A 13,915-nucleotide genomic window follows, 5' to 3' on the forward strand; every position below is an offset into this window, starting at 1 on the left:
TGCAACGCAACACCACACTTCGAGTCCTCATCTGTTCTGTTATTCACTAACAAATGTTTATTACGGTTTATCTTGGGTATACGTAGAAAATATATACCTAGTAACGTTATTATTATTATTATTATTATTATTATTATTATTATTATTATTATTATTATTATTATTATTATTATTATTATTATTATTATTATTATTATTATAACTATATCTGGATTAATCATTGCCACTGAATTGCAACTAAAACCTAACTAATTTAAATTATCCAAATAAAAAAATCCACACAGGACTGCAGGGAGCCATGGCCGCAAGACTCAACATTTTTTGGCAGTTATCTCTTCTGCTGGGAGCTCTTGCTCAGAATACGGTCGTAGAGAAAAGTACACTGACTGAGCCCGCTGCTATAATGAAGACAATGCTCACCGTTAAGACCACACCCGAGACTGGGACGAAGCTCAAAGCTGAATTCACACCAAATCCTGACACTACACCCGAGGATGACATCTTGAAAAAGGTTGAGGTCACGCTAAAAGAGAAAATACTGAGCAAGCTGATGAAGCAGAAGCTGATGCAACATCTTCCCTGCTCTGATGGTAACTAATCACCCTCATGTACGCCTAGTTAATAATAATCTTGTATGAGTGGGTTTGACTAGTACCTGAAATATTGAAGCAATTTTTGGGTTACTCTGGGACAGTGTTGCACAGTTGGGTAGGGTGGGAATAGTTGGTTTTGAGAAGGATCTGCCTAGTATGGGCCAGTAGGCCTGTTGCAGAGGTCATCGATTCTTATGTTCTACTGCACTTTATACTACTGCACCTGTCTACGTGGCATTGGTACAGTCGTCGACTGTACCACTGCCACGAATGTCTTCTGATCACGAACAACACCTAGCTCTTCTGGGCGCGTGATCTTTGTAAGAGATCAGTGTTTGTATATATATATATATATATATATATATATATATATATATATATATATATATATATATATATATATATATATATATATATATTATACATATATATATGTATATATATATATATATATATATATATATATATATATATATATATATATATATATATATATATATATATATATATATATATATATATATATATATATATATATATATATATATATATATATATAAATATAATATATTATATATATATATATATATATATATATATATATATATATATATATATATATATATATATATATATATATATATAATATATATATATATATATATATATATATATATATATATATATATATATATATATATATATATATATATATATATATATATATATATATATATATATATATATATATATATATATATATCTGCAATAAGATCACAGTAAACAGGTGATTTCAAAATATGCAAAACAACCACTCTGAAAGAATAGAGAAATTCCAAGCGCTTTCGTGACTACTCACGAAAGCGCTTGGAATTTCTCTATTCTTTCAGAGTGGTTGTTTTGCATATATATATATAATATATATATATATATATATATATATATATATATATATATATATATATATATATATATATATATATATATATATATATATATATATATAAACATCGTCTCTACGTCCGCAGCAGGATCCAAGATAAGTATGGGCGCTTAGCCGATGCTAAGCGATGTTACCCCATACCTCCGGGCACCATACCTCCGGGCACCATACCTCCGGGCACCATACCTCCGGGCACCATACCTCCGGGCACCATACCCCCTGGCACAAAGCTCGTTTTGAAAGTTATTTCATCAAATCCTGCCACATGTAGAGGACAACGAAAGAGATTTGAAATATTTAACAATTCGCAAACAGGCGAAATTGTTTACAAACATTTTCTCTACTTCCACGAGCTTGGTGCCCGGGGGTATGGTGCCCGAGGGTATGGTACCCGGGGGTATGGTGCCCGTGGGTATGGTGCCCGGGGGTATGGTGCCCGGGGGTATTTTGCCCGGGGGTATGGTGCCCGGGGTTATGGTGCCCGAGGGAATGGTGCCCGGGGGTATGGTGCCCGGGGTATGGTGCCCGGGGGTATGGTGCCTGGGGGTATGGTGCCCGGGGGTATGGTGCCCGTGGGTATGGTGCCCGGGGTTATGGTGCCCGAGGGTATGGTGCCCGGGGGTATGGTGCCCGGGGGTATGGTGCCCGGGGGTATGGTGCCCGGGGGTATGGTGCCCGAGGGTATGGTGCCCGGGGGTATGGTGCCCGGGGGTATGGTGCCCGGGGGTATGGTGCCCGGGGGTATGGTGCCCGGGGGAATGGTGCCCGGGGGTATGGTGCCCGGGGGTATGGTGCCCGGGGGTATGGTGCCCAGGGTTATGGTGCCCGAGGGTATGGTGCCCGGGGGTATGGTGCCCGGGGGTATGGTGCCCGGGGGAATGATACCAGGGGGTATGGTACCCTGGGGCATGGTTCCCGGGGGCATGGTGCCCGGGGGTATGGTGCCAGGGGGTATGGTACCCGGGGGTGTGGTGCCTGGGGTATGGTGCCCGGGGGTATGGTGCCCGGGGTTATGGTGCCCGAGGGTATGGTGCCCGGGGGCATGGTGCCCGAGGGTATGGTGCCCGGGGAATGATGCCAGGGGGTATGGTACCCGGGGATATGGTGCCCGGGGGTATTGTGCCCGGGGGTATGGTGCCCGGGGGGTATGGGGTCCGGGGGTATTGGGTAACATTTCGCCCATACTTATCTTGGGTTTAGCTCAGTGGTAATTTACTGTGGACTCTGATGCAGAATTAAGAACATAAGCACATAAGAACATAAAAACATAAGAAAGAAGGAACACTGCAACAGGCCTACTGACCCATGCGGAGCAGGGCCATGTCCCCTCCCCCAGATTGGCCCAATTACCCACCTACTCTGGTCACTTGACTAGCACAAGCTAGTCGGGTCCAACTCACACCCACCCACACCCACTCATGTATTTATCTAACCTATTTTTAAAACTACACAACGTTTTAGCCTCAATAACTGTACTCGGGAGTTTGTTCCACTCATCCACAACTCTATTACCAAACCAGTACTTTCCTATATCCTTCCTGAATCTGAATTTTTCCAATTTGAAACCATTGCTGTGAGTCCTGTCTTGGCTGGAAATTTTCAGCATGCTATTTACATTCACTTTATTTATTCCTGTTTTCCATTTATACACCTCGATCATATCCCCCCTAATTCTGCGCACGAATATATATATATATATATATATATATATATATATATATATATATATATATATATATATATATATATATATATATATATATATAAATATATATATATATATATATATATATATATATATATATACATATATATATATATATATATATATATATATATATATATATATATATATATATATATATATATATATATATATATATATATATATATATATATAGGGAAGTACCACCTCTATGGCTGGAATGGGGACCCTCATCCTCAGAGAAGACAGTTAGCAAGAACTCATTTAAAATTAAGTCTTTTCTAATTTTTTCTCTTAATACGTTTAAAAAGTTACTCTTTTTATTTATGTTATTGTTAAAATTCATAATTTTGTACTAAAAGAACCTTAGAAAACTTACATAACCTTATTAAAATAAGCGCAATTTAATTTAGCCTAACCTAACTAAATATATTTTTAGATAAATTTAGTATAATTTAATAATAAACATACACAATGAAATTTATCTTTTTTTCTTAGGTTCAGAATGATTTTTGCGAAATTATTGCATAAACAAATTTTCGCTTGCCTGATTCGACAAGAAGAGCGTTGCTATTTAAGCCAAAATCACAAGTTATACCTATTCGTCATCACACACACACACACACACACACACACACACACACACACACACACACACACACACACACACACACACACAGGATCAAATGGAAGGACAAGCGCACCCCCCAGAAACACCTGCACAAGGACTCCAGCCACGACACCCCCAAGGCAACTGAACAATCCAAACCAACCATCACACACCGATCCCTCTGTTTCCACCCCCACACCACAGTTACAGTATTAGAACAGAAGTTGAAGGTTTGGTACACAAATGCAGATGGATTAACGAATAAACATGAGGAATGGCAAGAAAGAATCAATGAGAAGTCCCCAGACATCATAGCAGTTACAGAAACAAAACTCATGGAGACAATAACAGATGCAATCTTCCCAACAGGATACCAGATCATGAGGAAAGATAGAAGGGGCAGGGGGGGAGGTGGGGTTGCTCTGATCGTAAAAAACAGATGGAAATTCGAGAAAATGGAAGGAATAGATGAGACGGGAGAAAGAGACTACATAGCAGGTACACTTCAGTCTGGGGAACACAAAGTGGTCATTGCAGTGATGTATAATCCACCACAGAACTGCAGGAGGCCAAGAGAGGAATATGAAGAGAGCAACAGAGCAATGGTGGACACACTTGCTGAGGTGGCAAGAAGAGCTCACTCCAGCAGAGCAAAGTTGCTGGTTATGGGTGATTTCAACCACAGGGAGATTGACTGGGAAAACCTGGAGCCACATGGGGGTCCCGAAACATGGAGAGCCAGGATGTTGGACGTGGTGCTGGAAAACCTCATGCACCAACATGTTAAGGACACTACCAGAGTGAGAGGGGAGGATGAACCAGCAAGATTGGACCTTGTGTTCACCCTGGGCAGCTCAGACATTGAGGACATCAAGTATGAGAGTCCCCTAGGAGCTAGCGACCACGTGGTTCTGTGCTTTGAATACATAGTAGAGCTGCAAGTGGAGAGAATAACAGGAGTAGAATGGGAAAAGCCTGACTATAAAAGAGGGGACTACATAGGGTTGAAGAACTTCCTGCGGGAGGTCCAGTGGGACAGAGAACTGGCAGGAAAGCCAATAAATGAAATGATGGAATATGTAGCAACAAAATGCAAGGAGGCAGTGGAAAGGTTCATTCCCAAGGGCAACAGTAACAATGGGAAGACCAGAACAAGCCCCTGGTTCACCCGACGGTGTAAGAAGGCAAAAACAAAGTGCAATAGAGAATGGAAAAAGTACAGAGGGCAGAGAACACACGAAAATAGGGAGATCAGTCGCAGAGCCAGGAATGAGTACGCACAGGTAAGGAGGGAGGCCCAGCGACAGTATGAAAATGACATAGCATTGAGAATCAAGACTGACCCGAAACTGTTGTATAGCCACATCAGGAGGAAGACAACAGTCAAAGACCAGGTGATCAGATTAAGGACAGAAGGTGGAGAACTCACAAGAAATGATCAGGAGGTATGCGAGGAGCTGAACAGGAGATTTAAGGAAGTTTTTACAGTAGAGACAGGAAGGGCTGTGGGAAGACAGCACAGAAGGGAACATCAAGAGGGAATATACCAACAAGTGTTGGATGACATACGAACAACTGAGGAGGAGGTGAAGAAGCTCTTAAGTGACCTTGACACCTCAAAGGCGATGGGACCGGACAACATCTCCCCATGGGTCCTTAGAAAAGGAGCAGAGATGCTGTGTGTGCCTCTAACCACAATCTTCAACACATCCCTTGAAACTGGGCAACTACCTGAGAAATGGAAGACAGCTAATGTAGTCCCCATATTTAAGAAAGGAAACAGAAACGAGGCACTAAACTACAGACCTGTGTCTCTGACATGTATTGTGTGCAAAGTCATGGAGAAGATTATCAGGAGGAGAGTGGTCGAACACCTGGAAAGGAACAAGATTATAAATGAAAACCAGCATGGGTTCATCGAAGGCAAATCTTGTATCACAAACCTCCTGGAGTTTTATGACAAGGTAACAGAAGCAAGACATGAGAGAGAGGGTTGGGTAGATTGCGTTTTCCTAGACTGCAGGAAGGCCTTTGACACAGTTCCCCACAAGAGATTAGTGCAGAAGCTGGAGGATCAGGCACATGTAAAAGGAAGGGCACTGCAATGGATAAGGGAATACCTGACAGGGAGGCAGCAACGAGTCATGGTACGTGAAGAGGTATCACAGTGGGCGCCTGTTACGAGCGGGGTCCCACAGGGGTCAGTTCTAGGACCAGTGCTATTTTTGATATATGTGAACGACATGATGGAAGGAATAGACTCTGAACTGTCCCTGTTCGCAGATGACGTGAAGTTGATGAGAAGAATTAAATCGGACGAGGATGAGGCAGGACTGCAAAGAGACCTGGAGAGGCTGGACATGTGGTCCAGTAACTGGCTTCTCGAATTCAATCCAGCCAAATGCAAAGTCATGAAGATTGGGGAGGGGCAAAGAAGACCGCAGACAGAGTATAGGCTAGGTGGACAAAGACTACAGACCTCACTCAGGGAGAAAGACCTTGGGGTGACCATAACACCGAGCACATCACCGGAGGCACACATCAACCAAATAACCGCTGCAGCATACGGGCGCCTGGCAAACCTGAGAATAGCGTTCCGATACCTTAATAAGGAATCGTTCAAGACACTGTACACTGTGTATGTTAGCCCCATACTGGAGTATGCAGCACCAGTCTGGAACCCACACCTGGTCAAGCACGTCAAGAAGTTAGAGAAAGTACAAAGGTTTGCAACAAGGCTAGTCCCAGAGCTCAAGGGAATGTCGTACGAGGAAAGGTTAAGGGAAATCGGACTGACGACACTGGAGGACAGAAGGGTCAGGGGAGACATGATAACGACATACAAGATACTGCGGGGAATAGACAAGGTGGACAGAGATAGGATGTTCCAGAGAGGGGACACAGGGACAAGGGGTCACAACTGGAAGCTGAAGACTCAGACGAGTCACAGGGACGTTAGGAAGTATTTCTTCAGTCATAGAGTAGTCAGCAAGTGGAATAGCCTAGCAAGTGAAGTAGTGGAGGCAGGAACCATACATAGTTTTAAGAAGAGGTATGACAAAGCTCAGGAAGCAGAGAGAGAGAGAGAGGATCCAGTAGCGATCAGTGAAGAGGCGGGGCCAGGAGCTGAGTCTCGACCCCTGCAACCACAATTAGGTGAGTACAATTAGGTGAGTACACACTCATGCACCTGAGAACAGCGTTCCGATACCTAAGTAAGGAGGGTTAGACGAGACATGATAACGACGTACAAAATGCTGCGTGGAATAGACAAGGTGGACAGAGACAAGGGGTCACAATTGGAAGTTGAAGACCCAGATGAGTCAAAGGGATATTAGGAAGTATTTCTTCAGTCATAGAGTAGTCGGTAAGTGGAATAGCCTAGAAAGTGAGGTAATGGAGGCAGGAACCATACATAGCTTTAAGATGAGGTATGATAAAGCTCATGGAGCACGGAGATAGAGGACCTAGTAGCACTCAGTAAAGTGGCGGGGCCAGGAGCTGAGTCTCGATCCCTGCAGCCACAATTAGGTGGGTACAATTAGGTGAGTACACACACACAACTACCTACAGAAGCCCCCAACCAGAGCAATCCCAATGCAACCAAACATTCTAATCAAAAACAAACATGACATATCCAGTACCCCCACTAACCTCGTTATAAACTCTACCCTCACAGCAACCACCCATAGTTCCTTATCAGATCTCCCACTTCCCCAGTGCCAACGTTCCTTCCAGACCACAGTTTCAGAAAAGAAGTTGATGGTTTGGTATATAAATGCAGACGGAATAACAAATAAGTGCGAGGAGTGGCATGAAAGAATCAAGGAGACATTCCCAGACATAATAGCACTCACAGAAACGAAACTCACCAGGATGATAACAGATGCAATCTTTTCACCCTGATATCAAATCCTCAGGAATGATAGAGGGAGGAGAGGGGGAGGAAGAGTTGTACTGCTCATTAAAAACTGGTGGAGATTTGAGGAAATGGAAGGAATGGATGGAATGTACGAAAAGGACTACTTAATAGGAACAATCCAGTCTGAGTGCCATAAGGTGGTAATTGCAGTTATGTACAAGCCGCCACAGAACTGCAAGAGGCTAAGAGAAGAATACGACGAGAGCAACAGAGCAATGGTTGACACACTAGCTGAGGTGTCCAGAAGTGCTCACATGGGGGGAGCAAAGTTGCTAGTTATGGGTGATTTCAATCACAAGGAGATTGACTGGGAAAACCTGGAGCCCCATGTGAGTCCCGAAACATGGAAAACCAAGATGGTGGATGTGGTACTGGAAAATCTCATGCATCAACATGTTAGAGACACTACCAGAGAGAGAGGTGAGGATGATCCAACAAGACTGGACCTTATATTCATCTTGAGTAGTTCGGACATCGAGGATATCACGTATGAAAGGCCCATTGGAGCTAGTGCTTTGGTTACATAGTTGAGCTACAAGTGGAGAGAGTAGCAGGAATAGTACGGGGAAGCCAAACTACAAAAGGGGGGACTACACAGGCTTGAGGAACTTCCTACAAGACGTTCAGTGGGAGTGAGAACTGGCAGAAAAACCAGTAAAAGAAATGATGGACTGTGTGACAACAAAATACAAGGAGGCAGAGGAGAGGTTTGGTCACAAAGGAAACAGAAATAATTGGAAGACCAGAACGAGTCCTTGGTTCACCCAAAGATGTAGGGAGGCAAAAACTAGGTGTACTAGAGAATGGAAAAGGTACAGAAGACAAAGGACCCAGGAAAATGAAGAGATCAGCTGAAGAGTCGGAAACGAATATACATAGATAAGAAGGGAGGCTCAGCTACAATACGAAAATGACTGATGTAGCATCGAAAGTCAAGTCTGAGCCAAAGCTGTTGCATAGCCAAATCAGGAGGAAAACAACAGTCATGGACCAGGTAATCAGGCTAAGGAAGGTTGGTGGGGAGTTCTCAAGAAACTACCAAGAGGTACGTTAGGAACTCAACATGAGATTTAGAGAAGTATTTACAGTGGAGACAGGTAGGACTCCAGGAATTCAGAACAGGGAGGTACACCAACAAGTGTTGGATGAGGTACACATAACTGAGGAGGAGGTGAAGAAGATGCTATGGGAACTTGATACCTCAAAGGCGGTGGGACCAGACAACATCTCTCCATGGGTCCTTAGAGAGGAAGCAGAGATGCTGTGTGTGCAACTATCAAAGATCATCAGCACATCCATTGAAACTCGGCAACTACCTGAGGTATGGAAGACAGCAAATGTAGCACTTCTCATGAGGAGCACATCAATCAGATAACTGATGCTACACATGGGCTTCTTGCAAATCTAGAAGGGAAGTGGGCAATGAATGGATGTATAGGGCAATTGGTAAAAATTGCTGGCTACACATGTACTGCATGGAACTTGCAGTCCCATTCATTGATAACTGGGACAAATTCTATGGCAAGAATGAAATGTATGCAAGTGATGGGGTTTATCTTTCTGGGGTTGGAGTAGTTGCATTACCACTTCGAATGACGGGGTCATTGATAACTTGTCTAGGAATTTAAACTGATGGATTATAGAGGTATGGGTGTTTGTAGGAAACAGTCAGGCTGCAGTATTAGGGACGAAAACATCGGATATCACCAGGATACCCCAGGGATATGTTTAAAAGATAATATTCAAAATAAAGTTGATAGTAAAGGCAAAGAAAGTGCTCAACAAACAAAGAGAGATAGTAGAGGGTAACGAGCGACTACCTGGAGTTTACCTGGAGAGAGTTCCGGGGGTCAACGCCCCCGCGGCCCGGTCTGTGACCAGGCCTCCTTAGGTCAGTGTCCCAGGATGCGACCCACACCAGTCGACTAACACCCAGGTACCCATTTTACTGATGGGGAACATAGACAACAAGTGGAAAGAAACACGTCCAATGTTTCTACTCTGGCTGGGAATCGAACCCAGGCCCTCACCGTGTGAAGCGAGAGCGTTAACCACCAGGCCACCAGAGCCACCTCCCTTAAGGTTTACTATACAAATAATAGGAGTCTAAGAAATAAGATAGATGAGCTAAGATTACTTACAAATGCAGGTAATATAGATATTATTGCTATAACGGAGACCTAGTTCAATTTGATAGAGAAATGCCTTCTGAACGCAACATACAGGGTTAACAGGAAGGGTGGTGGGGTGGCCATGTTTGTCAGAGAAAATTTAAACTGTTGTGTTAGACAAGATGCAGGATTAGAAACATCGGACACAGAATCTGTTTGGCTACAGTTTCTCGAGGGTCGTGAAAAGTTAATTTTGGATGTGATTTATAGGCCCCCCCAAACCTTGATAGAGAGTGCAGTAAGCTGCTATGGGACGAAATTCATAAGGCATCTAGGTATGAAAATGTTGTGCTAATGGGAGATTTTAACTTTAAACAAATTGATTGGAACAATGTGACAGGAAATCTTGAGTCTAGTGACTTTCTTGATACGGTTCAGGATTGCTTTTTAGAACAGATTGTGACAGAACCAACTAGAGGAAACAATCTGCTTGACTTGGTTCTTGCCAACAAAGAATCACTAATTAATAATCTTGAGGTTAGTGATGAGCTTGGGGGAAGTGATCACAAATCACTTAGTTTAAATATATCATGGAATTACCCAGATAATTGCAATCAAGTCGCTGCACCAGATTTTCGCTTGGCCAACTTCATTGGTATGAGAAATTATCTGGGTGGGCTAAATTGGGACGATCTTACTATGTGTCAGGATGGTAGAGTGGGTTGCCAATATAACGTATTTTAGAGTATAGTGCTGGCTACCCAGACGAATTTTGTTCCGAGTAGGGAAATTAGATCTAAAAAAAATGATTCCAAATAGATAAACAATAGATTAAAACATCTCTTTGGTCAAAAGAAAGATATATAGGCGTTTCAAAAGAGGGGAAGTGCAGTTAAGAAATCAATATATTCGTTTAAAGAGAGAAATAAAAAACAGGAATAAGAAAAGCAAAAAGAGATTATGAGGCTAAAGTCGCAAGGGATTCGAAGACTAACCCAATAGGGTTCTTTCAGGAATGCAGAAGTAAGATTAGGGACAAAATAGGCCCACTTAAGAGTAATCCAGGTCAGATCATTGACAGGGATAAGGAAATGTGTGAACTTTTCAATACCTACTTCCTCTCAGTTTTTACTCAGGAAGATACTAGCGAAATTCCAGAAATAATAAATTATGTAGAACAGGACGATAATAAACTGTGCACGATTGCAGTAACTATTGACATGGTCCTCAGAAAAATAGAGAAATTAAAACCTAACAGATCCCAAGGCCTTCATGAACTGTTTGCAAGGGTTTTAAAGGAATGTAAAGAGGAACTTAGCATAGTGCCAGACAAGTGGAAAATGGCAAATATAATACCTATTTACAAGGCAGGTGGCAGGTCCTTTGTTTCAAACTACAGAACAATAAACCTTACTTCCATAACTGGTAAATTTATGGAATCAATAATTGATGAAGCAATTCGTAGCCATCTCGAAAGGCAAAAATTGATTAATGAATCTCAACAAGTTTTACAAAGGTTCGTTCCTGTCTTACGAATTTACTAACTTTCTTCACTAAGGTGTTTGAGGAGGTAGATCATGGTAATGAATATGATATTGTGTTTATGGACTTCAGTAAGGCTTTTGATAGAGTACCACACCAGAGACTATTGAGGAAACTTAAGGCACACTGAATAGGAGGAGAATTTTTTCCTGGGATAGAGGCATGGCTGACAAATAGGCAGCAGAGTTTGCATAAATGGGGAGAAATCAGAATGGGGGCACGTCACAAACGGTGTTCCACAGGGGTCAGTGTTGGGCCCCTTGTTGTTCACAGTCTACATAAACTACATAGTTGAGGGAATAAATAGCGACATAAGCAAATTTGCTGATGACACTAAAATAGGCCGTCCAATTAATTCTAATGAGGATATTAGAGCACTCCAGGATGATTTGAATAGACTGATGCAGTGGTCGGAGAAGTTGCAGATTCAGTTTAATACAGACAAATGCAAAGTTTTAAATGTTGGACAGGAAAATAACCATTCCACATATAAACTAAATAACGTAGATCTTAATATTACGGATTGCGAAAATGATTTTGAGTTCTGGTTAGCAGTAATCTGAAACCAATACAACAGTGCATAAGTGTTCGCAATAAAGAGAACAGAATCCTTGGCTTCATAGCAAGAAGTATAAATAATTGAAGTCCTCGGGTTGTTCTTCAACTCTATATATCTTTGGTTAGGCCTCATTTAGAACATGCTGCACATTTCTGGTCACCGTATTACAGAATAGATATAAATTCACTGGAAAATGTACAAAGGAGGATGACAAAATTGATACCATGTATCAGAAATCTTCCCTATGAGGATAGACTGAGGGCCCTGAATCTGCATTCTCTAGACAGGCGTAGAATTAGGGGGGATATGATTGAGGTGTATAAATGGAAAACAGGAATTAATAAAGGGGATGTAAATAGCGTGCCAAAAATATCTAACATAGACAAGACTCACAGCAATGGGTTTAAACTGAAAAAAAAAATCAGATTCAGGAAGGATATAGAAAAACACTGGTTTGGTAACAGAGTTGTGGATGAGTCGAACAAACTCCCGAGTATCGTCATAGAAGCTAAGACGTTGTGTAGTTTTAAAAATATGTTGGATAAATGCATGAGTGGGTGTGGGTGGGTGTGAATTGGACCTAACTAGCTTGTGTTACTAGGTCGGATGCATTAAGTGACGTGTCTGACCTCACTAGGTTATCACATATGAGAGGCCCCTTGGAGTTAGTGATCACACGGTTGTGAGTTTTGATTGCATATTAGAGTTACAAGTGGAGAGGGTAACAGGAGTCGAATTGGAAAAGCCAAACTATGAAAGGGGGACCTACACAGGTATGAGGAACTTCTTGCAGGAGGTTCAGAGGGACAGAGAACTGGTAGGAAAGTCAATAAACGAAATGATAGAATATGTCACAATAAAATGCAAGTAGGAAGAGGAAAGGTTTGTTCCCAAGGGCAACAGAAATAATGGAAAGACCAAAGCTAGTCCACGGTTTACCCGAAGGTGTAGGGAGGCAGAAACTAAGTGCACTAGGGAATGGAAAAGGTTTGTAGATGAATGGTTCAGAGAACCGACATGTTGATAAATTAGACACATGTGCAACTCTCAATAAAGATACCCAAGAGTTGCACATGTGTCTAATTTATCAATGGAAAAGGTACAGAAAGCAAAGGACCCAGGAAAATAAGGAGATCAGTCGAAGAGCGAGAAATGAGTATGCACAGATTAGAAGGGACGCCCAACGAAAGTACGAAAACAACATAGCATCGAAAGTCATGTCTGAACCAAAACTGCTGTATAACCAGATTAGGAGGAAGACAACAATCAAAGACCAGATGATCAGGCTGAGGAAAGAAGGTAGGGAACTCACATGAAACGATCAAGAGGTATGTGAGAAGCACAACACGAGATTTAATCAAGTATTTACAGTGGTGACAGGAAGGACGCTGGGAAGACAGAACAGAGGGGGACACCAACAAGGAATACACCAGCAAGTGTTGGATGACATACAAACTGCTGAGAAGGAGGGGAATAAGCTGCTAATTGACCTCGATACCTCTAAGGCAATAGGACCGGACGACGTCTCCCTGTGGGTTCTTAGAGAGGGAGCAGAAATGCTGTGTGTGCCGCTAACCACAGTCTTCAACACATCCCTCGAAACCGAACAGCTACCTGAGGTATGGAAGACGACAAATGTAGTTCCCAATTTTAAAAAATAGGCAGAAAAGAGAGCACTAAACTATAGACCTGTGTCACTGACGTGTATAGTATGCAAAGTCATGGAGAAGATTATCAGCAGGAGAGTGATGGAGCACCTGGAACGGAACAAGAGTATAAACGACAACCAGCACGGATTCATGGAAGACAAATCCTGTCACAAACCTTGTGGAATTTTATGATAAAGTAACAGAAGTAAGACACGAGAGAGAGGGGTGGGTTGATTTCATTTTCTTGGACTGTAAGAAGGCCTTCGACACATTTCCTCACA

General features: G+C 42.2%; 1 protein-coding gene across 2 annotated transcripts in view; it reads left to right on the forward strand.

Moving 5' to 3' along the window:
* The first annotated feature begins 262 nt into the window (after positions 1-262).
* The window catches only part of LOC128687894 (C-type lectin lectoxin-Phi1-like), a 70,725-nt gene continuing 57,072 nt past the window's right edge, over positions 263-13,915 (forward strand). Inside the window, exon 1 of one of the 2 annotated variants that reach the window (XM_070081315.1) lies at positions 263-590. In XM_070081315.1, coding sequence (XP_069937416.1) covers positions 299-590 — 292 coding nt within the window. In that variant the 5' untranslated portion in view covers positions 263-298. The remainder of the gene's footprint in view (positions 591-13,915) is intronic. The other variant, XM_053775473.2, reaches the window with a different exon arrangement.

The sequence above is a fragment of the Cherax quadricarinatus genome, chromosome 1, assembly GCF_038502225.1.
Source record: "Cherax quadricarinatus isolate ZL_2023a chromosome 1, ASM3850222v1, whole genome shotgun sequence".
NCBI classification, from domain to species: domain Eukaryota; kingdom Metazoa; phylum Arthropoda; class Malacostraca; order Decapoda; family Parastacidae; genus Cherax; species Cherax quadricarinatus.